The following is a 24423-nucleotide window of genomic DNA, read 5'->3' as shown; positions in this document are numbered from 1 at the left end:
AGATTCAGGTACTGTTGAAAAAGAAAGACAAGGAAAGGGCACCTGGGTAGCTCAGTCAGTTAAGCAGCTGCCTTCAGCTCAGGGCATGATCCCAGGTCCTGGGATCAAGCCCCGTGTCATGGGCTCCTTGCTCAGCAGGGAGTCTGCTTCTCCTTCTCCCTCTGCTCATGCTTGAGCTCTGGTAGGTAGGTAGGTAGGTAGGAAGGAAGGAAAGAACGAGGGAGGGAGGGAGGGAGGGAGGGAGGGAAGGAAGGAGGGAGGGAGGGAAGAAAGACGGAGGGAGGGAGGGAAGAAAGAGGGAGGGAGGGAGGGAGGGAAGAGGGAGGGAAAGAGGGAGGGAGGGAGGGAGACAAGGAAAGGACCATATAACCTTTCAGGTTGTGCCTATCTACAACCACAGATACTCTTGACAATCTCACGCAAGGTACCCTAGCAACAGTCAGAGAATTTCAGCTCTGGAAATAATGAAGAGCTGACATCTGAAGCAGGAATAAGGGCCAGGATACTAAACACTGTGCCTTCCTCAGTGTCCCCAAGAACATGGATCCTGAACTGCCCAAAGGTCCCACTTTCTGGCCCCTAAAAAAACAATGCTGCAATCAAAGGGAAAGAAAACTCTATCACAAAGGAAACCACAACCCTCTGTGGAAAACCAGCTGAACACCACTAGACCTGCTTGCAGCAGTTTTTCTCTATTCTCAGACCCTGAGGATCCCCCACAGGGATCCCCCAAACACAAGTACGCCTTGTCTCTCAGACAAAAGATTTAGCTAAGGAACACTCTTAGTAAAGTCCTTCTAAGAAAAATTTTTTTCAAAAAGAAAAGAATCTATGACACATAAAAGATGTTTTTCTAAATCTGTTTTCACACCTCCCAGTGAAGTGTTAAGATGCAATATATATAGTTACAATCAGTTACTTTGACCATATTTCAAATGCTGTCCCCAAGAATTACATAGAACAGTATCCCAACTGCTTGCCCAGTAACAACGCTGAACCCCAGAAAGGAAGGTTTTCTGAGGAAGACCTTTAGGCTGCAAAAGACCAGGGTGAAACCCGCTGAACACAATGTTCTCAGAGCCAGCCAGCAATCAGCAGGAGAGGCTTCTGAACGATTAAATACAAGAGTCTTCCTAAAATGATAATAATAAACATTAATTCAAATCACTTCCCATCTCCTACAACGTGCATGCAGGAGATGACCAAAATGAGAAGAGAAAGAAACCATCCTTCCTCCCTAGAATGTAATTGTAAGAGGATAGAGTTCATGTTCAAGTTCTGTCACCATCAGCTTTGTGACTTTGAAGTACTCTAATCCTTGTGTTCTTAATCTATAAAGATTAAGATATAAATACTGACTGCACAATATTGGTTCTCCACAACCTTAAATGAGCTTATGTGGAGAGAAGTATGTCTCTAGTCATAAAAGGTTTTACAAATATAAAGCAATAGTATGTCATGCAACAAGAAATAGGGAAGGATCCCAGAATTTTTAACCCATAGCAACTCTGCAGTCATCGGGAACAGTGACAGTCAGGGGAGAGAGGGACAGCTCCAATCTGGCAATAAACAAAGCTAAAGCATCAGCCCAGGAAGGAAAGGTAGAAGATGAGACTGACTTTCCAACCACCGCCCCCACAACAGACTCCAGATCAAGATGCTGATGCAGACTATCACTTTCCAGTGACACCGTGGATAACACATACCAATGCTCTCCTTAACCCTTACAGAGAATGGTGTGTGTCTTGTGCTTTTCCATGATCCTTTAACTATCCTATGGTTGGCAAACTTGACTTCTGTTCATCCTCTGCTTTAGTACCTAATTCCAGTACCCATCTTACACCTTATACATGGGAATAGCTAAGCTGCATGAGTAGTGGGTTGCCTTGTACCCTGAGCAGTGTGAGAGGGTGTTTCCCCGTGGCTACTGGCACCAAAGGCCACTTGTTTCAGTGCTGGGACTTCTACTCAACTGCCAGCAAAGTAGATCTTCAACCTACCCTATCTTTACCAACCCTAGGAGGCCCAAGAAATAGCAGCAGTGCAGGAAATGTGTGGAGGTCACCAAAGGAGATGGTCTCAGGATTCCCCAAGTTTGGGCCTGACCACCACCTTCCTGGACCCTCCACATCTGGCCCTGAAGATGCCAGAGGGCATCAAAGGCCTGCCGTCAATTATCATGGCCATGCTCACTCCATATGACATATGACCAAGTAGAAGAGTAGAAAGAAGAAAGGATGTTTTACTGTTGAAGGGATTTCCCTATGAATCTTCAGTGATCCAGGAAAAACAAAAAACAAAAAAACAAATTTGATTCTATTTGCTTTTCAGCAAGATGAACAAAGTGGACAAACCTGAAAATCTCTTGATGGTGAGATTCTAACCCTCAGTGTATGTTTTCATAATATAATTGACAGAAATCCACTCTGAGGGACCATCACTTATACTGAGTGGCTGGACACTAGTTAGACTACCTGACTGCAGTGAAGGGAAGGCATGAGGGGGACTAGTTGTTTGGTTTTTTAAAATATTTTATTTATTTATGTCAGAGAGAGAGGATGAATGAGTGAGAGAGGGGGAAGCTGTCTGTTGGTGAGCAGAGAGCCTGATGCGGAGCTCAATCCCAGGACCCTGGGATCAGGGCCTGAGCTGAAGGTAGATGCTTAACTGACTAAGCCATCCAAGCGCCTCCATGAGGGGGACTAGTAAACACAGGACTGGTGGCAATAGGAAAGAGAGGTCTGAATACTTGAGCAAAGCTGGTGGATTCAGAAGCTCAGATACAAATGAAATGACTTTTGATGTGGTATTATTCTCATTTAAAGAATTTATTTGAGAAAATAAAGAATTTATAATCTTGTTATCATGCATCTGAACTTCTTAACTTCTCCCCCATTCCCCACAACAAACAACTGCTTTTACGAAGCCATTTTTGGGAACCCAAGGTTTCTTAGGGTAGAATAGCTGCCCTGAGGGGGAAAGGGCAGTACCTTAAAGGAATACTTGCGACTTATGCGGTCCTCGGGGGCCACAGGCGAGATCACGTAGCTGGGCAGAGGGATGCTCCCAAGGACCGCTTCTTCTCGGCTGTCTTTGAATGGAAAAAACACATCAGAATAACCTCTGTGGCAGCTTCCCTGAGTTGGTCCATCCCATTGCCCCAGTTCAGGGCTCCTTACAGTTCCCTAGGACTACTGCAATCACTGATCATCCCTTCAGGTGCTCCCTGGGGAACTTTGTACTAACACAGGAATGACACAGGTTAATCAGATGGGGGCAGAGACAGGCATGAAAACATGCTCAGTGCAACCTGTGAATTTCTGAAACTCAGCTGTATACCAAGTGCTGTGGGAGCACAGAGGCAGAAGTGGCACAGTCTGGAGAAATGGAGAAGGCTTCAGAAGGTGATATCTAATGTGTTTTAAAGGATTGGAGAAGGGCATTCTGGGAAGAGCAAACCCCATAGGCAAAGTTAGAGCATGTGCGAAATATCCTACCTTCTACATCTATTCTCTTCCTCCTCTAAACCATCTTTGTTACCGAGCTAACTTCCTAATGACAGAGTTGGTCCTGTCACTCCCTTACTCAAAGGCACTTGCTGATGGCCTACTGGATGCAAAACGAAGCCCAACTTACTCTACCTGGGGTCATAGCCCTCTTGTGTTTTGGCCCTAGCCCACCTCCTGAGCCTTCTTTCCAAGTATGTTCTACATGCAAGACCCACTCAGGCCTCACAGGTCTGTCATTCCACTTTCTTCTGCTTCTGGAACTTTATTCAAGTGGTTTCCTCTGCTTGAAATGTCCATCTGCCCCCATACACAGGCAAAGCTCTACCCATCTTTACAAGCCCAACTCAAATCCCATTTATTCTGAAAGTCCCCCCAAATTCTCCAATTTGGAATTCTCCAAGCAATTAACTTCCAACACTCCGTGAATTGCTTAAGCACACTGAATGCCTTATAAAGCACCTAACACAGCCTAGTCTTGTCTTACAAGTAAACTCTCTCTTCCTTCATATTTTGAGTCTTAACTTCTTCCTCACTATTGCACAGCCCCTAACTCTATGGAGTGGGGCTCCATAAACGTACATGTGGCCAACTCAACTCACCAGTTATCCATCCAATATAATAGGGGATAGATCCAGACAACAAGTTACAACATATGATGAAATAATGATTTATCCATAGTTCCCACTTCTCCAGATTGTGTTGAAAGTATGCCTGTGTTCCAAATGGGGTAGAATCACAGACAACAACAGACTTGGAGAACGTAAGCAGATTAACTGGATTCTCCTTACTTTAACTCAACAAATGGCACTTCGAGTGCAGGGATTGCTAAAAAGTCACCAACCCACCACATATGTAAAAGTGAACACTCTGGCAAATAAATAGGTTATATATTATCTCAGGCCACTGGTCCACTCACTGGATTTGAAAATATAATCACCTGTATCACCTTACCACCCATTCCAACATAAAGATCCCTTGGTGGCCTGAGCCTCAGCTCACCTTTATAGTAAAATAAGCAATAATCAGCAAGCACAAACCACCTCCTTTTCCACAGTCTCATCCCAGAACTGTCCTGCAAAGCAAAGAAAACTAATTAGACCATATCTGAGTATACTCTTCCCTCCCCTTTCCAATCATGCATGATGTGATGCTAGAAACAAGACTTGCCCATATCCACTCTTTCTTACAATAAATTAATAAATTTTTATTGCAAGGCCATTTCTGAAAAGGACATTGAAATTTAGATTCAATGATGGTTTATCCCAAGGAATTTTTGTGTGTGTTCTGGAAACAGATTAATATAAGTATCTTTCTTTTAGAAAGGAAAATGTGAATTTAAAAAATACAGTTCTTCCATTAAGAAAGAAATCAGCTTTTAACAAAAAGGAAGCTATTTATTTAGGTGCTATTCTCTAAATACCTTCACTTATGTTGATGAGAAAACTGATTTACATAATATGGAACAAGAAATTTAAGTTAGTTAATTAATCAATGAAGCAAAGTTCTCATTTGACCAAGTTCCATTCTCTATCATAAGGGGCTAATTTTGCCATGGATTTTCCTTCCACTCAATGAAAGGGACTTGGTTATCTTGCTATCAAACTGCCTCATAAGATGAATTTGTCTTTACACATCTAAAACGTAAATCAACACATTTATTAAAAACATTTTAGGTGATTGTGAAAATTCTAAAAAAACATGGCCAGGGTAGGGAAATAGTAGTGCTATAGAGTCATTTTAACCCCCTAAACCTAGGAAAACTCCAGAGCTGCTCTTAGCTGTTAAAACTGTTTTCCTTCTGCAAGTTTTCTACAAGTTTAAATTTAAAATAATAACAGTTACGTCAGTTTCTAAACCTAAGCACAATATGAAGTTTGTTCATTCTCCCCTTACTAAAGTGCTAAAAACAAATTTAATTTGTTGAGTTAATGTTATTTCTTGGTTTTATCTTCTGCACTGACCAGATGATCTCTAAGATCTTGGCATATTACTTTGTTTGGAAAACTCCTCTCCATCCTTCCACCCTAGTGCAAATGTCACTTCCTCTGAGAAGCCTTTCAAGACTGCAAGCACAGCTACACTCTCTGTGCTGTGTGTCCACAACACTCGCAGGCCTCTTACAGTTACAGCAGAGCCATGGGGTCCAGGCTAGGCAGTGGTGCTGGGGAGAAGAATTACTTATACCTTCTTTACTCTCTCTCCACATATCAAAGGAGCATACTTTTGCTTAATGGAGACAGGGATGCAAAAGGAAAAGTCAGAAGGTTACTCTGGGAAAAGAGATGGGCAGAGAGGCAAGGAAAGAGACACAGCTGTGAGGGAAGAGGGAATCATTGAGAGATTGTGAGTGAAGGGGAGTGAAGGAGAAGAAAAAGCTGGTTCTAACCAGGGTATCTAGGAGAATGTTGGTATAATCACCAAGGTCCAGAAAAAGTAGGTTGGGGAAAAAAAGAGAGGTAAAGGGTGAGGAGGCAATGAGCTGAGTTTGGCTGATTTGGAATCTGAGGTGGCTACGGGAGCTAGATACGTGTGCTAGACCACAGGAGAGGAAAAGATGGGATTTGTCAGCCAAATGATAACAAAGGTTCTTTCACATCAAGAGGAGAGTGCTGACAGGGGTTGGTGGTAAGGCTGGATTCATGCTAACCTACCCGCACTAGTGCCTGGTCCCAGGGCAGCCAATAGCTCTGGGGGCCCAATTGGTCAAGTGGGCTTGGGGAGGGAAGCTGCAGCCATTGAGCAGATGGTCCACTCAAAAATGGACAGCGTAGACAAACTCAGGAACAAACTCAGACAAACTCAGGAACAGAGAGCTTATTCTGAGTCTGTCCCCATTTCCAGGTTAAGGAATGAGATCAGCAAGACACATCCCCCTCCCCAACTCTCGCATCCTAGTCTTCTCACCTGCTTGTGCAGCCACCCCCTCACCACCACCGGAACATTGGGGTTCCTCCGAATGGCCTGGTCCCTCTTCCCAAAGCTGTGGACTTTATTGCTGGACTTGATCATCTAGGAAAAAGCAGACTCGAATTCTAACAGCAGGGGGGATTTGGGGAGTCACAAAAAGCAGGAGCCTCCTCTGCCTTACTCTAAGTGGCCATGCCCTTTGATCAAATGAACAGCAAGGAGACAAGAACAGGTGGGCACCTGGCCACAGCATTTTAATGAAAAGGCAAATCCAAGACCTAGGAAGCTTCCCATCTGGGTCACAGAGGAAAAGAAAAAAAACCAACCTTAAAGGGATTTTTCAATCAACTTTCACCAACAGCTGGTGGTCCTAATATGTCCTAATCTTTCTGGAGCAAAACTACTTTTCAGTCACAGATTTTGCCAATGTCCAGATATTTACCCCTCCTATCTGTGTTCGGTCCTTAGCACTCACCCCTTATCTGAAATGCTGGTTCTTGCCCCTGCTCCTCAGTCACTGATCCCACATCTCACTTTTCCTCAGGCCCACCTGTCACAAAGCTCAACGGGCAGTCTCATAATACACCTGTGAACAGTGGTGTGACCCTCCCAAGAGAAGCTGGGAAAATGAAGAAGGCATCTAAGGACCTAGATGTCGGTTCTGGATCTGCCAGCAATCACCTGCTTTCTTAGACAAGTGACAAAACCCCAAGTGGTCTTAATTTCCTGATCTGTTATTGGGGAAATAAATGAAATGCTTCCCTCACAAAGCTATGGTGGGGGTTGATGAGCATCTGCAAATATTAAAGAATGGAAGAAAGAAGTGAGTGGCCAGGAGCTCACCTTGGGGCCAGGCTTGGCCTCCACGGTGGACGTGGTACCAGCTGTGGATGTTTCACTGACCATGCTGGACGGTCTTTGGTTTTTCTCTTGCTTTGACATATGTGGATGTGGCCTGTGGAAAGACATAGCAGAGTCCAGTAAGTACCAGGCTGCAGCGCAAGTGGAATCTGAGGTTTATTCCAGACTAGAACTGGTTGATGCGCCATGATCAATCTGTTGGAGACCACCTGACTCCAGAGTATATAGCAAGAGCCACAATGGCCATGTGCTTCAGGGAATCAAAAGAACAGATGGGCACATCTTCCTAGCCTGACACCCCACAAAGGAGCCAAGGCCATCATTCCTACCTGCTGTCCTAAGGTCCCCACATTTACTCTCTTACTGGGGTGTCTGTGGCAACTGCCCAATCAGATAGGCATAAACAATTGTACCACTCCTCACACAAGAGCAACACATACTCCTTACACACACACACACACACACACTCTCACACACACCTCCATTTCCCTGGCTCCCAAAAGAAGCTGTTTATAATTAGTAATAAAAAATCACTAGCGCACACATCCACACCCCCAGATACACATAGAGAATCACTTACATAAACGCCAGTGGGGCTTGCCTCCCAAAATAGATTACTCAACAAAGAGCCCTATTCTAGGAACACTCCTTTGCCCCAAAATAGAACCATCAGAGATATTAACCCCTTGTGCCGTGCCTGGGAGCAAGAAGCAATGAAACCCGCCTGGGCCCCCAATGAAGATCTCCCTCCATGTGTCCCCAACAGTGTCATCACGCTTCCCGTCAAACAGCTCTGCTTGCCTTGGGATAGCCAGAACTCTGGGAACATCTCAGTCTGACACTCAAGAGATACTACAGAGAACCCTTCTCACCTGCCTCCACACAGCCCCAGCATTCGCCAGTCTTTCAAGGCCCAGGTCGTGGCAAATGCCTCCAATAAATTCAGTGCCTGTCCTGGAAGAGCTTGATGCCTGCTTCCCAGACTCTACTAACTCCAAGATCAGTCAGCCTTCCTCAAAGTGTAAGTCTCATTGTTCTGTGGCTGGGTTCTCTGACAGGCAACACGATCCAGGCAGCTGCATGCAGTAAACTGAGGCTCTCTGCCTGAGGAGTGGAGGAAATCTGATTTGGAGGCTTGGGCCAGGTGCCTGAAGAGATGGAGGATCCAAACAAGACACAGCAAAGAAGCAGCACTCCAGATGTCCGTTCGCCAGACTAACTTTTACAGAGGTGCTACGAGGGAAAATCCTAGTTTCCACCTTGGAGATAGGCTGCTTCCTTCAAAACCACTGCTCCTCAAAGGATAAGTGATCCTTCCTGCCCCGAAAGACAGGGTCCTGGCACCCTGCACCATTACTTCTTCGCAGAAGTAGCCGTTAACACTGTGCTTTCTGAGCTGCGCCAACAGCAGGACCACTGCAGTGGCACCAGCTTTCCAAGGGGCTGAGCTCTACTGGATGCTTGGCAGCTGGAGGTGCAAGTCCCACCAAGCAGAAAGATCACTGGCTCCTTATCAGCTCAGGCACTCACTCCAGATTCCCCGCCCCCGGCCTCCATCCCAGCCAGACTTTTGTTACTGCTCCCCACTCAGAGAATGTCACCAAGCTCAGCCCCACTCACTGCTGCCAGAGGCTGCATGCTGCAGAGAGATAATCACCAGCCAGGGGTGAAAAGGGCTCTCAGAGGAAGGGCCCTCAGAGGCTGCCTTGTCCAGCCCCTGCCTCCAGGCAGAACTATGCCCAAAACATCTGCCTGGAACCTAGTCTTGCCTGACGTTCAGATTTCCAGAGGTTGAGACAAAGAGGAGTTCTCAGTTATGGCAGCTGTAGCTCTAAGCCAAAACTCAAGACACAAAGTCTGACAATAGATTTGTTTGGGATTTTATCCAGTTTAATTTGCTCCCATTTAAGACACAGAGGATTATTATAGAATATTTGGGAAATATTTTTTAAAAAGCTAAAAGGAAAGGAAAAAAAATCATCATAGTCCTATATACTCCCATTCTTTTTATAGGTCTGGTTTGTGCAGGAGGGGGGAAGAGCACTTCTTTGTTTTTACATAATTGTGATCATACCATATTTATGATTTTTGCATTTTGATTTTTTCAGAAATTATTATTATAAGTCAAACATTATAAGTCAAACTATTATAAGTCAAACATTTTCTCCATTATTTTAAACACATCCATGTCATTTTGTTTCTTTATTTTTTCTTTTTTTAAATTTTTATTTATTTATTTTTCTTTTTAAGTAAGCTCTATGTCCAATATGGGGCTTGAACTTACAACCCTGAGATCAAAAGTCACATTCTCTACCAACTGAGCCAGCCAGCATCCACATCCACATCATTTTAAATGACATCACATTCCATCAACTAGATACTGTTCCTCCTCTATGGGACAAAGAAAAAATTATTTGGAGGCGTGACTGGAAGAAGATCCAGGATAGATGGCCACTTGCACCATTTATGTATCTTTACATCCTTGAGCTCTGACTTTCATCACCTCCCGCTTTCTAGTTATGTCACCATCCCATTCAGGGATGCTGGCTGGCCAAGGAGTTCCTCCAGACAACAGTATTGTCCTACAGCCTTGGAGGTTGAGGAAAGAAGGTACAATCACCACTGAGGAAGCCAATTATGAAAAGATTTTAGCTGGAGGAGGACTGATTGTGGTCCTAATACTGAACAACAAGGATGGACAGTGGAACACAGGGGTTGGCAGGTGAGTACAAGAAAAGAAGAAAGAAAAACATCAAGATAATTCCATTCTTCATTCTGCAGAGACCTCTGCTCAGCCACACCCAGAGACAGCTGGCTTATCAGGAGATATGACTAAAGCTCAAACTATATCTGCCCCAGAGAGGGGATCATGTTGTCCCTATAAACAGTGAATATATCTTCATCGGAGGTCCCCCCTGGGCAAGGACAGCTCCCAACTCAAGCAACAGTCTCAACCTCTACCTGGTAGTCCCTGACCTGGCTCTTTGAAAGAACAAGGTGCCCACTCAGCCACATAACAAGATCGGTCTTCAGAGGATGTTCCTCTGAATCTCCTCAATGAGTAATGATCTCCTAGGTCTCCCAAGGGTAAATATGACTTTGGGAAATAACTAGTTATCTGGAATTACAACTAGTTTAAAAAAAAAAAAAAGTGGTGGTCATGCTTGGGACACCATTTTGGTACCCAAAAATAAGAATATAAAAAAAGTCTCAGGGTACCTGGGTGGCTCAGTCAGTTAAGTGTCCAATCAAGTGTCTTGATTTTGGCTCAGGTCAACATCTCAGGGTCCTGAGATCAAGCCCCACATCACGCTCTGCACTGCGCATAGAGCCTGCTTAAGAATCTCTGTCTGTCTGTCTCTCTCTCTCCATCTGCCCCTCTACCTACCTACCCACCCCGCCGCCCTAAAAAAGAAACCCAAATAAAACAAAACAAAGTTTCGAAACCAATTTTCTCACTTGGCTAAAAAGCTGGCTCTGGAAAGTTCTGGAGGTCGTTTACCACACTGTTCTGAACAATGGGACTATCACCAGTGTTATGGGTATAGCTTCCTGAAGACAGACGATACTGAAAGAATCATCTAACAGACATGTTCCCTCCTTAAGGGCCTGGTGGGGTGGACACTGACTTAGCCTCCACTCCTCAGACTGAAGTATACTCCTGACAGGTTTCACTCATGATCCATCCTCTCCCCCAGAGAAGAGCCTGTGCCCCTGAGCTGAGCCGCTGTGAAAGGTGGTTCAGTCAACAGCATGCCCTGAGGCACATGAGTCACAGACTCCCAGGAGAGACACCAAAACACCTGCACACGCTATGGGAAGGCAGACTCTTGGTGTCATTAAATAAAATCTATTAACTTAAAAGCCTGTTTGCCAGGTTTCTGGATTCCCAAAGTACAGTGGGATGATTTGAACAAAGACGTCTCTTTCCTTGGCTTGGGCTACATGAATGCTGATTATTTTGCTGGAGGGGTGTGGGCTGAAGTTCAAAACAGTGAGCTAGAGTTTTAACTCAACTGCCTCCCAGCTGAAATGAACAAAAGAAGTTAGGACTAGACAAAAATCAGTCTGGAGAAGCCTAGTAGGAAAGTGACTTCATCCTACTCTAAACCTCCTGAAGGATGTGTCAAGTGAGCCTGGACAGGAAATCACTTTCTCTGTCCCTCAATTTCCCCCTCTATAGAAGGAACTGCTTCTGCTACTTACATACCCAGGAGCAAATGCATATAACATTGACAGAGGTAATAAGAGGGAGGTTATAAATTCAGAAGTCATTTTTTCAGTTGGGTCTGAATGTAGAGGAGTTTGGCTAATGGGATGCTCAGCTGCCTTTTGGTCAACATCAGGAACAGAAGCAAGCTGAAGCGGGATCACAGCAAGACCCTACCCTATCATTGTCTTAATAGGTAGGTCACCAAGCCAAGAATTAGTAACCCTTAGGGTCAGTACACAAGGTCAAGCAACCAGAGGGACTGGGCAGGACTTGTCCAACACCTACTGCGTGCCAGGCACTTAGCATTCATTGTTCCACTCACCCCTAAAACGCCAGTTTTACCGTATCCATTTTGTAAATGAGAAAACTGAGACTGAGATTAATAACTTGCCGGAGACAGAAGCTGGACTCCAAAACCTGGGTTTTTCCACAGAGACACCATCTCATGGCAAGTCCCAGGGTGTGACAGAAGCAGACTTTTCCTGCTCTTCTCAGCCCCAAGACCTAGCCCCAAACCAAGAGGATCCTAGGGTGGTGGAAAGACCAGGAGCCCGGGATAACTGGGTCTCAACAAAACTCTGCAGTTTAGCCACTTCTTCACAAATCACATTTCTCTGGGCCTCAGTCAACATTTTTGCAAAATGGGTGAAAACTACTCTCACCTCACAAGATGGTTGTGTGGATTCAAACGACATTTTGAAAACCATGGCACTGCCCTAAATGAAAAACATTGTTACAACTATTACAAGTGGAGACCCCAGAATTTAAATCTCAGGTACACTCTATTTTTATTTCCAAGGCACTTCTCTCCAGAAAGTTCAAGATGCCAAACAACTAACATATAAACAATCATTTCCTAGAAATGCCCCTATAAGCACCGTGTCTGGTGGGGCTCCTTCGAAATGTAATAAACCTGTGGCTGGGGGACCAGGCTCAGATTCTTTCCACAGGAGGACAGAAAGCTATGGGGACTTGGGAATCCCTTATTGAAAAGACATCATTGTGTCCTATCAATTCTTGGAAAACACAGGCCCCCAAATTCATGCTCTCTCCTCAAGGATTCTACACAGAGAGCTCATCCAGAATTAATATCATAGGAGGAGAGTATATGAGAAGAGGCACACTCGATAACAACCAGCAGATTTTTTAAAGTGCTCACACTCACCACCTAAGGAGTTTGGGAAAAGCAATGCACAATGAAAAGCAGGAATAAAAGAAAGTTCTTGTCCCAAGCAGGCAGACACCTCCACATCCCCTCCTCTCAGAGACAGACAGACAGCCGACGCTCACTGTATACTCCCAACACCCGGGAGGAGGCTGTCTGACAGGGGTTTTCATTCAATGAGTGTGGCCTTGTTACTCAACTATGGCTTTCGGTGTTCCTGCTCCTCCCCCACCCCAACTCCTCTCTAGAATAAAGGCTCCAGTGCCCCACCCCACCCCATCCCTCAGGAGCTGGAAAGCAGCCCAAAGAGCACCCAAAGAGCACCCCTCACCTGGCATGAAAATAGTCCAGTGAGCCCCATGGGCTCCCTGCCCCCAATCTCAGCATTGCTCTGAACTCAGATGCTCCTATGTTCTCAGTCATATGACCTTGGACCGGCCTCTTCCACTGTCCCCTATCCACGCCCCATGCCTCATTCTGTGCTGGGGAAGAACCAAACCTTGACCTCTCCTGTTCCTTCCACCTCTGCTTTGCTATTTCAGAGATGCTACAATGCTAACTGGAGCCATCTGCAAGCCCTCCTCTAGCCTCTCAGCTCTCCCAGGCTTACCAGGTAGCCACTCCCCTCACTTTCTAATGGAGAGCTCAGTGCTTCCCAGACCAGGGAGGTAGAAGAGGAGGAGGAGAGGGAGAAGTCACAGGAAAAAAATAAAATGACTGTTTGCAAGCAGCAGCTTCCCTTCCACACACAGCAGAGCCACTACTGCAGCATCTTCACCCCACACAGACTGCCGTGTGGCAACGGTCGCATCTCCAATGCCAGTGCCCTTGGAGACATCAACGCCAATGCCAAGTCAACACCCAGGGGTTTGAATGAACTGCAGACAACAGCACCACCTCTTCCCTACCTGTGACTGTCACAAATGCTGTCTCCTAGACCAGGAAGGAAAACTGAACAGTCAAGTTTCTGCATCTGCTTGCCAGATGTTTCCATTTTTCCTCATTTTCCTGCTGCCATGGCAACCAAATGCAACAGGCAAAGCTAGCCCCAGACTGCCAGGCTGGAGAGACAAGGTGCTGGTTATGTCAGCCACACAGTCCAGGGCGCAGTAGATGAACTACAAGACAGACTCCTCCAGGCACAGAGTTGCAGTGTATCCCCGCCCGCCCCCACCCCCACCCTGTGCTCTTCATCTCTCACTGCAAATTTTTACCAACTTGTAACTGCAGGAGAAACAGGAGTCAGCCTCCCTCTCTCCTAGCAGCAGGAGATAGCCCACCCCCAAGGCCTATAATCTGCATATGCCTTGGAGAGTCCTGCTCTGCTACTGCAAAATGAACCCCTGAAATCAAAGGTCAGGAAGGTAATTCTTACCTTCAGCAAGATATCTTTTTAAGGGGTATCCTCCAAACACCATTCATAACATTCCAGGCAATTCCAATTTACAGTTCTTTTCCAAACAATCCAATGAGAAAAAAGGGGGCCACTTTCCTTCCACTCCAGTGGAAGGAACCAAGCTAACCTCAAGAGGATGCTAGGAGAGGCAAGCCAGGCAAGGGTCTCCTCCAGGTTTAGGAATCTAGGAGATTTGTGGTGCCTTACAGCTGGCTTCTGAGCACAGCAGCAGACTTCTGAACTTCCAGAGCACATACTCTCTCTCAAGTAGGCCCCACCTCAACATCAAATGCTTGACAGAGCCTGGGGATCGGTGTACACAGCCTGCTGTCAATCAGCTGCCGGCGTCACAGCTCCGGAATGCTTCTCTCCTCTTCCGAGAGAGCTGCGGAGGCGGCTGTCAGCGGCTTCCTGGACAGCCCGGCTCAGAGGAGAAAGTGCTCCTGTGCATAGCCCCCCCCCCCCCACCAGAACCACAGCCTGGAAGTCCCTTGTGCCAGGTCATCTCTTCAGGAGGGCCCCCTATGTGTGGCCTGTTAAGCCACAAAGGAAACTACAAGCTCCCAGTTCAAGAACATCATGGGGAATCAGGAAGAGGCTGAAGAGGAGGAACTCAAATATCAGTCACTGGAAATGAAGCTCTGTAGAAAAGCCTGAGAATATCTTCTGGAGAAAAGACTACTAAGGAGACTTGGAATCCTTCATGCAAGGATGAAGTTATTAGATCGAATTTCATTACTGCAGATAGAATCAACATCTCTAGCCTACTTAGTTGGCACATTAACATTTAAGGACAGCCAAGGAAGAAGATTGTCTCCTTAAGACCACTCTAACGTGAGACAGTACTGGAGTGGTTGGAGGTACAGCATCTGGGGCCCGACTATCTCGATTCAAATCCTAATTGCCACTTACAAGCTGTGTGGCTTTTGGCAAGACTCTTAACCTCTCTGGGCCTCAGTATCCATGACTATAATGGCATCTTCCTCATAAGATGGTTGTAGAAATTAAATTAATAAGTGTAAACCACTTAAAAAAATACCCAGTAATACATAGTAGGGGCTCTAAGTGTTCACTATAAAGATAATAACATTATTAATGGAAAAAGCCAACTCTTATTCTAGGAGATAGATTACTTCATTTAATGTTAAAGTTGAAATTCTAGATCCTGAAACAAGGGATGTCGGGAAATTGTTTTCCCAGAAAATTATGAACTGAGCTAAAATTTGCCTGCCTAGAACTCTTCCTCACTGCTTGCCTTGGCAGCCATACAATAAATATACCCCACTCCCACTCCCACCTGCCAATCCTTCTCAAAGACTTATAGCACATCCTCCTTCATCATCTCTCCTGCAGACTAAACATGAAAGATCACAAGCCAATGAGCAATCTCAATTGCTCAATATCCCTCTTCAAACTTAGTACCCACATCAAAGTGTTTGGAGCTTAGCATATCCTTGATGCTCCATAAACTTGGAATGAATGAAGTGGTCCACACACACCATGATATACCAGAACTATCGTCCTCCTTTCTCCATATGTTGTATTTTTACTAATGCAGCCTGAACTTATATTAACTCTTCCAAGTGGTAGTCCCATAGGCCTGTTGGCTTGGGTATACAGAAGTGTCCCCTGGGAAACAAGACTGTAGAACATGTTGACTGATATCCACCTGTATTGATAATTTCATCAAAGAACTAGATCATGTAACAGAAAAGGTGAAATGAGAAATCAAACCCTCTAATCATGCAGAAGATGCTTGTCAGTGATAGACTCAAAAGATCCTACTTCCCAGGGCACCTTAGTGGCTCAGTGGTTGAGCAGATATCTGCCTTTGGCTCAGGCCATGATCCCAAGGTCCTGGGATCAAATCCCCCACGTCTCCACAGGGAGCCTGCTTATCCCTCTGCCTAGGTCTCTGTCTTTCATGAATAAATAAAATCTTTAAAAATAAAAAAAAGGTCCTACTTCCCTTAATAAATCGGGACTGTGGATTATTAAGTATAGTGATCAGTACCGGCCAATAAATATTTTGGATGGTCTTCCCAGGTGCATAGTAGAAATGCGCTTCCCTGGCCCCATGAAGTTAGGGAAAGTCATGTGACTTGGTTTATTCACCAAGTTCCCTTGGTCTTAGCTATGGCAATCATGGAAGCACAGAGATGGACCATCCCTCAATAAAAATGACAAAGCAGAATCCCTGAGGTGACCTGTGATGGTCATGGAGCAAAAGGGAGAAATAGAGGCACCTGGGTGGCTCAGTTGATCAAGCATCTAACTCTTGATTTCGGCTCAAGTCATGATCTTAGGGTCCAGCCCCAAATTAGGCTCCGTGCTTAGCAGAGTCTGCTTCTCTCCCTTACCCTGTCCTTCTCTGTGCACTCTGTCTTTCAAATAAGTAAATTTAAAAAAAAACAAGTAAATAAATCTTTTTAAGTGAGAAACAAACTTAATTTTTTTATTTCAGTGAGATTTCATTTGTTGTTGTTACCACGGCAGACCCTAGCCGATCCTGGCTGATTCTGTATTACTGACACAGAAACTAGAATACTCAGAGCTCGTGTCCTCTGGACCTACTGATCATAGCTTTCACATTATTTCTCTTCCCCATGCTTCCAATCTGTAAGGTGGGAAGTCTTTTGGTAGGCATGCACCTGTTCTACCAAGCAGCTCAGGTAAGCCCCACCTGGCAACAGTGGGGTAGATGTATTATCTGTTCACACAGCAATGCTCTAAAGGAAGTCACCATGGAGACTGATTTGGGTTTTTTCCCACACAAGAAGGAGCCCAAGATTATTCCACTAAAATCCATCTAAGATTGTCACCACAGCCCAGAGAATGTTGGGTATCTATAGAAGATTTAAGGATGAAAGGAAGAATCTTGGAGTAATTTAAGAGGGATGAAAACAGCAAGTTGTCTAAATCAGTGGTTGTTATTTTACCTGAATTAGAACCACCTGAAGGCTTCTTAAAATACAGGTTATACCTCCAGAGTGGCTGATTTAGTAAGTCTGGGGTGGGGCTCAAGAATTGCATCTCTAGGGGGATGCCCGGGTGGCTCAGTGGTTGAGCGTCTGCCTTTGGCTCAGGGCCTGATCCCAGAGTTCCGGGATCGAGTCTCACATCAGGCTTCCTGAATGGAACCTGCTTCTCCCTCGCCTATGTCTCTACCCCCCCCCCGCCTCTGTCTGTCTCATGAATAAATAAATAAAATCTTTTTAAAATAATTTTTTTAAAAAAGAATTGCATCTCTAACAGACTCCCAGGTGATGCTGGTTCAGAGACCATCCTGAAGACCACTGCTATGGAACTATTCACTTAAAGAACCTAGAGTGGAGGCTCTAGCAAGAGAAGTCCATGTGGCCTTAAAAGATACTCCTTAGAGAAGAAAAAGAAAAGAGCGAGTTTCTCACTCACCACATTAACCTGAGAACTGATGTGTAAAGGACACAGGAATGGTCATCTCAGTCTTCTTTCCTCACCATGTAACACACTACACAAAAAAATTAAGCTCCTCTAAAGGAACAAACCAAGTACTTGTTGGCACATTTTTTAAAACTGGGTTTCTATGAGGTGAAATCATGCCTCACTCACCATCCAGAGCCAGGGGTAAATCTGGGGGTAAATCTGGGTGTATTTCAGGAGGAAGCAATTTAGATAACTGGCTGTATCTCCCTCTCCAACCTTATCTTCTTACTCCCCTTCACAAACCTCCTCCGTAAGTCAGTCCCTCTTGCTCTCTGACCCCACCAAGGCTGGTCACACTTCTCTCAGCTACAACCCACGCACACACGTGCACTTATCTTCACTTATCTAAATCCCCCCTTCCTCTAATTTAGAGCCAGACACTTCAAGAAAGTCTTCCCTCTCTTTCATCCCCATCACAGCCAATCAATCACCTAGTCCTGTCAATTCTACCTCCCAAATATCTCCAGAGTCCATCTGGTGTGCCTCATTTTTCATTCTGACTCAACTGGTATAGATCCCCCATGCTCTACCCTCTTCCCCCTCTAGACCTTTGCCCAGGTTGAGACACTTTGACTGGACAGATCTCAATTTAAACAACATCCTTTCCCAGGACGGAGAAGCCTCCCTTGATTCCCTAAGCCAGGTTAGAACTCTCTTTTATCAACTCCCATTGAACCCTATGTTGTTGGTTTTTTTTTAACCAAGAACATTTATCCCATTTGTGAGCTCTTGTTTATTTATCTTCTCTACTCAACTATAAGCTTTTCACAGACAGGACTACATTCGTCTTGCTTGCTGCTGTCACTGCAGGGTGCAACACAGCCCCTGACACAATATAGGCACTTAATACTTAATGAGTGAATGCAGGGATCACCACATCAGCTCATAGGAATCTTCCCTTCCTCTCAATGCCTAAAGCACATTCCGCCTGCTTCAAGGAATGTCTGGTCACCCAGACATTGCACCCACCACCGGAGACAAGCAAGCAGTCCTTATGACATCCAGAAAATGTAGAGGGGGAAAAGTGACCCTTGAAAAAATAAAGGAATATCTTTTTCTTGGACACTGGATGGTATTGAGATTACCTACAAAGATATTTTGGGAGGATAAAAGAGGCTGTCTTCTCAGAAGTGGCCAGGAACAAAGTCTTAACAGTGAGAGAAAGGAAGTGTGTAAAGACAATGGTGTTTAGTGATGGGAAGTCTGCATTTCTCTAGAAGCTTTTATTAAAGTTGGTAACTTCCCAAGATAGGTGTTCTAATGGATTCTCTACCCAGACCTTTATAAATGACAGGCAGCCATGTCTTTAGGATGTGTAAGGAAGGGGGCTGAACTCGCTGACCTCCCAAGAGCTTCTGACCTTCAGGATTCTATAAACAAGCTCATTTCAAGTTGGAATGTAGAGAATCCACATTCTGGATCTGTCTTTACATAGCAGTTCTACCTCTATGTAGAAGACAAAACAATCTTTACCTTCCATCCACTTTCTAATAGTACTAATGCTTTCATTTTTTTCTTTTTTTTTCTTTTTTAAGATTTATTTATTTATTCAGAGAGACAGAGACACAGACAGAGAGACAGAGACACAGACAGAGGGAGAAGCAGACTCCATGCAGGAAGCCCGACATGGGACTCGATCCCAGGTCTCCGGGATCATGCCCTAGGCTGCAGGTGGCGCTAAACCGCTGCGCCACCGGGGCTGCCCAGTACTAATGCTTTCAAAGTCAGACCCCCAACCCTAGTCTGGCATCATGACCCATGGGACCACCACATCAAAAATAATTTAGCAAGTAGCCTCTGACTAGGGGCAAGGGTTACCCCTGCCTGAAGAGATCAAGCAGGGGGATATCTTGGCTTTTTCTGCTTCTAGCCATGCAACTTTGAGCAAGTGACCTTACTTCTTTGAGTCTTAGTATCTTAATCTCTAAAATGGTGATGGTCTACTTCTTGGGATTGTCGTGTTAAATGAGATATGCATGTAAAAACCCCCAGCACAGAAAAAAAAAACATGTAAGGAATGTTAGTGTCATAATTATAGGTTTCCAGTTTTAAAAGTTTTGTAAGATAATAACGATTCTACGGTGAAAATACTGTAGGAACGAAATGACGTTTGGAATTTGCTTCAAAATAACCTATATGGTGAGAGGGAAGCTATAGGTGAAATAAAATCATCCATGTTTTAGAAATTGTTGAAGATGGGAGATGAATACGTTAGACTTATTGCCTTATCTTTCTCCTTTTTGTACAGGTTTGAAATTTTCCATAATAGAAAATTTAAAGTACATATACTGAGGGAGGGAAATGCTGTGAAAATATAAATATTGATTACTTTCAGATATTTGGTCTAGATGGTCTAAGAATGATATGAAGGGGGAGAAAAAGCCAACGTCTCTATTAATGTCTCAAACAGAATTATTTTCTTAAATAGAACTGTCTCAGATGAGCAGAAAGAAACAGAGCCACTTGCATACACTTCTCTGCCTTCATTCCTGCAGAACACCACACCCTGCTTGGGCTGTACCTGCATTTTTAAGTAGACAAGCCCTAGGTGGTATAACTTAGTCTTAGCAGCCCAGGGGCTCTGCTGAAATAGGAATGAGGAGCAAGAAAGTCCCCACATTGGTAAAAACAAGTACAAAGAACTCCAGATGTTCAGGGACAATGGGTGCCACAGCCCTCCTCCCTTCAAAGCCCTGGGCTTGGACTCTTAACTTGAGGAAGACTGGTTCAGCTTGGTGTGAGACTGTATTTAAGGCACTTTCACTCCAAATGAGTGGGTCCTCTTAGAGCACAGCTAGTGTGTTAGATGATACTGGGGGCCAGGGAGGGGGACTTTCATTCAGGGGAAAAGGAGTTTGTAAGAGGCTCTGACAGTATCAATCACAGCACAAACCTGTATCATCTCCACACTTCCACATCTTCCCACTGAGAGAAGTCCAGAGATTGAAAAACAAAATTCTTGCATTCCACTTTGGATCAACCAACCCACTCTAAGTCCCTCTATCTGGGAGAGAAAATAGTCTAACAAGCTTTGTTGTGACCAAATGCCTTTAAGCTCCAAAACTCTGCTTGGAAAAGGAGAATATACAGAAGTACTTACTCTTCTTGAAGAATAAATTCACTATTTTCCGGAGAAAACTGCCCACTCACAGGATGCCTGAATGCTGTGGTCTGTTGGTTATGGCTAAAGAGAAAGAAAGAGAGATAATGAATGAGAAGTCATGTGAATGGAAAGGCTTGCAGACACAACAACAGGTCAGTAATGTCTGAGGACCCCTGATCATCACAGATTCCTCCCAGAGTGAGAGAGTGGGCCTTTCTTCGGAGACACATTTAATCTGTCAAGCCCCAGCTGCATTTAAAAAAACAAGAACTTTCAGCTCAGGTGCCACAGCCAACCTAAGATGAAAGGATTTTAATTCTAGGAAAGAATGGCTGCAAGAGACCACTGCATCTGAGAGAGACATTCCATGAAGTACTTACTCCAACAAACCCAATGGCTCAGTAACAAGTCACTTTAAGATGGCATGAGCTAAAACAAGAATGAAGGAAAGCAGACGGCACTTTCAACAGCTTCCCAAAACCATGAACCAGGGAAAGAATTCCAAGAATTAACCACCCACCCAGAAAAATCTATCTTCTTAAAATTCTTCTCCCTACTACAATATGCCTTCACTTCAATGATGGGATGTAAATGTATGGGCATGTCTCTGCAACATGACCTGCACAATTTCAACACCGTGGAGTTTCTATCATCCTTTTGAAGTTAGGAGGGATCAGCTTCCAGGCCAAGCTGACAGACACAACCAAAGTGTGTAGGTGTTTTGTGTATTCACAAAGGCTGCCTGCCTGGGTTCTTTGAAAGGAAGGAGGAGAAGGCTCTGGAGGCTGCTGGTTTGCTTGAGGAATAAACAAACCTAATGTCCTTTTTCCCCCCAAGAGTATGATTTATATTAAAGTGTTTTCCCCATTCAAAAATTAGTCCTTTTAGAAATTTTTGAAAATATAAGAAGAAAAAAACGTCACCCATGATCTCACCACCTATACCTGAGTATCTTCTCCTTCCCTAATTATTATTTCCTTCTACTAAAAAATTATGATTTTCCTGCATTTATAAATCTGTCTCCTGCCTTTTTCACATCCTATTCACATGGAAAATTTCCTGTCTCTAAGACTTCTTCATTTGCAATAGCTGAATCCAGGTGTCTCCCACCTTTTGGAAGTTCAAGTTATGCCGCTACATTTTTAGGAAAGACCTACACTAGCACCTGTTTTCACTAACTGAAAAAAATGTGAAGAGAATTTTCACTTTTACAAAAAAAGGTTGAAAAGCATTTGCATCCTAGGGAGTCCTCATAGAGGCAGTGCACTCCAGAGCAGCGAGTGGCACCGCCAAGCTCCCTACCTGGGAACTACACCAGCATCTCAGCATCAAGCTGTCTTAGCTTTGAACTGGGTCTGTGAGCAACTGTGTTTCATCTCGATTTATTTTGTGCATCTATTAACAAAACATGTCCTAAGATTAATCAGAAAAGCCTAAGAGGTTATTTTGGGGGTTCTTGGCATGCTCCAAAATTTTTCCATATAAATTATGGTCATCGCTGTTTCCTTACATCATTCTGTCTTACAAGTTTCACTGGAATGCTCTACTTCCAGATAGCCAATGAAACTTGTAATCGTTTTATCCTATGGATAAAACTGCAACTATTTAAAAAACATTCATTGGCCATTCAGTGTGCCAGGTCCTACTTTAGATGCTAGAGATACAGAATGAATAAAAAGTTCTTTCCCCTTGCTTACATTCTAGAAAGATTTCCATTCTTCTAATGCTGGACATTTTTGGGTGCACTATACATCTATTAGTACAGACTGCTCCCGCAATTCAAATTATTTCCTTGGGTTAAGGTCCCAAAGGTAAAATTACTTAATCAAAGGGCACACTCATTTTTAAGGCTCCTACTACAGATGGTTAACATGCTTTCACTGTCAGAGTCAATATATCATCTCATTTTGCTAAAGTATTATCCCATCTCCAAACTGAGCATGGGGCCACTCCCAGAGATTAGTATGTTTAATGAGCATAGTAACAAAGGTTAAAAAAGAAAAAACTCTCTATATCTACTAAGTTTATCTTACTTGCCCTGGGGCCTGGCCAGAGTGTCCTGTGTTCTGATGTCTGGGATGAGCTGGCATTGAGTTTGGAGCAGCCTGACTGCTAATAAGCCACATGTGAAGCCGTCAGAGCCATCAGACCAGGTTGCTGATGGCTCTGTGATGTGCACCACCCCCATCACCCTTTCACCCCTCCCAACCACTCTAGCTTCCAAATCCCCAGCTCCAGGTTTGAAGCAAGCCCTTGGAATCCCAGGACTCCATCTGGCAGACAGCAGCCTGGTCTTCACAAGAAAGCAGTTAAGGCATGGGCATCTAGATAAGGATAAAAAGCAGAGCCTGGCAACATCTGGTCCAGAAATCTCTGCACCATGTCCAAAGGGTTGGCTTTAATTATACCCAGCTTCTTTTTTTCTTTCTTTCTCTTTTCTCTAATACTCAGTTCCTTTTAGAGAGTCACTTCCATTCACCAGGGAATCTTGAAAACACAAATTCTAAGCCTGCCTCATTTCCACCTGGAGGGAAAAAAAAATGCCCTGCTCATAATGAGAATAACAACAAAGCAACGATACCACCATCCACCCTTACCTCTCAAGGACTCTATAACCTTTCCTTATACGTCTTAGCTATTAACCACCATCGACCCCCATTTTATCAATGAGGAAATGGCTCAGAGAGGTTAAGTGACTTAAGATAAATTCATCAATAAATGATAAGACTGGGGCATAAATTCTGGTCTTCTATTTCTAGATTAGATGCTCTTTGCATGATAACCTGCTGTCCCCTTCCCTCAGACTCCTACAGAGTCTACAGGGCTGACAGGTTCCTGGCTATGACCCGAAATCCCTAAAGACAAAGCATCAAAAAAACAGCACCATCATCCACTGCTACTCCCTCTCTCCCTCTACACCTCCCTCCTTCAGTTGTGCCCAGAACCAAAGCTCTGAATGACAACACCTGTGTAGCACTCAGCAGCACCCCCAAAAAGCCTTTGATCCTAATCCAAGGTCAGCCAGGAGAATCTCTGATATGTACAAAAAGCGAATCTTCTATATGCCTGGAGCAGTAGCATCCAGCATCCAGCAACCACTTCATATACATTGCATGACCTTGAGAGGTACTCCTGGGCTCCCCATACCCAACATGTATCAGCTTAAATAAGTCCAGAATCTCGGGTAAATTAATCCTAACCTGAAAGGTTTAGACAGTAAGATGAGTTAGAATGTTTTACATTCTAACATTAAAAAACAGATTTTTTTTTAAGTGGACAAAAATATAGCTGTCATTCGATCAGACCTAGAGGCATATCCCTAACCTTTCTTCCCTAATATAGATGCTGTCCTCCTTGCCAAAAAAAGTTATCAACCACAGTATTACCACTACCATTTCCTGAATTTCCATGAAGCTTTAAGTATGGTCACATTCATCATCATATCTTAACCTCCCAAGTATCCTCTGAGGTAGGGAGAGCTGATATTTTTATTCCCGTGTTACACATAAGAAAACTGATGATCTGGGTTATATGATGTTACTGGAACACTAAATTAAAGGGGGGAAAAAAGGACTCCTACATTGAGAAAAGATAGAAACCAGAATGTACCTCTTGAACACTGAGGTCTTAAAATATGATCATTTCTGATCAAACTTGCCCAACTTGCAGAGTTTCTGGTTCAGCACTTTTTGAGCAAAAGAAATGTTAGGTACTTGGGTTAATAAATTCAGTCTTGCCAAATACCCAGTATGGCAGCCTGTGTTTCATCATACCAGACCACAGGTGAGGAAAGTGAGATCCAAG

At 44.2% G+C, this 24423-nt stretch overlaps 1 protein-coding gene across 43 annotated transcripts in view; it reads right to left on the bottom strand.

Annotated features, from left to right (window-relative positions):
* The window catches only part of PLEKHA7 (pleckstrin homology domain containing A7), a 218193-nt gene that overhangs the window by 69540 nt on the left and 124230 nt on the right, over positions 1-24423 (bottom strand). For 40 of the 43 annotated variants that reach the window (XR_011995085.1, XR_011995086.1, XM_072725486.1 and 37 more), the window contains 5 exons: positions 20617-20700; positions 7260-7371; positions 6414-6518; positions 4509-4581; positions 2991-3091 (listed from right to left, as the gene is read on the bottom strand). Coding sequence is in view for 41 of the 43 variants with exons in the window: in XM_072725486.1 (XP_072581587.1) it covers positions 2991-3091; positions 4509-4581; positions 6414-6518; positions 7260-7371; positions 20617-20700 (475 nt within the window). In the remaining 2 variants the exon portion in view is untranslated. Of the gene's footprint in view, positions 1-2990; positions 3092-4508; positions 4582-6413; positions 6519-7259; positions 7372-14030; positions 14469-20616; positions 20701-24423 lie in introns of those variants that run through there. The other 3 variants (XM_072725512.1, XM_072725508.1, XM_072725527.1) reach the window with 3 other exon arrangements.

Source organism: Vulpes vulpes, chromosome 11 (assembly GCF_048418805.1).
Source record: "Vulpes vulpes isolate BD-2025 chromosome 11, VulVul3, whole genome shotgun sequence".
In the NCBI taxonomy this organism is placed as follows: domain Eukaryota; kingdom Metazoa; phylum Chordata; class Mammalia; order Carnivora; family Canidae; genus Vulpes; species Vulpes vulpes.
Note: the sequence above shows the minus strand (reverse complement) of the source record. Positions and strands in the feature narration are given on the sequence as shown.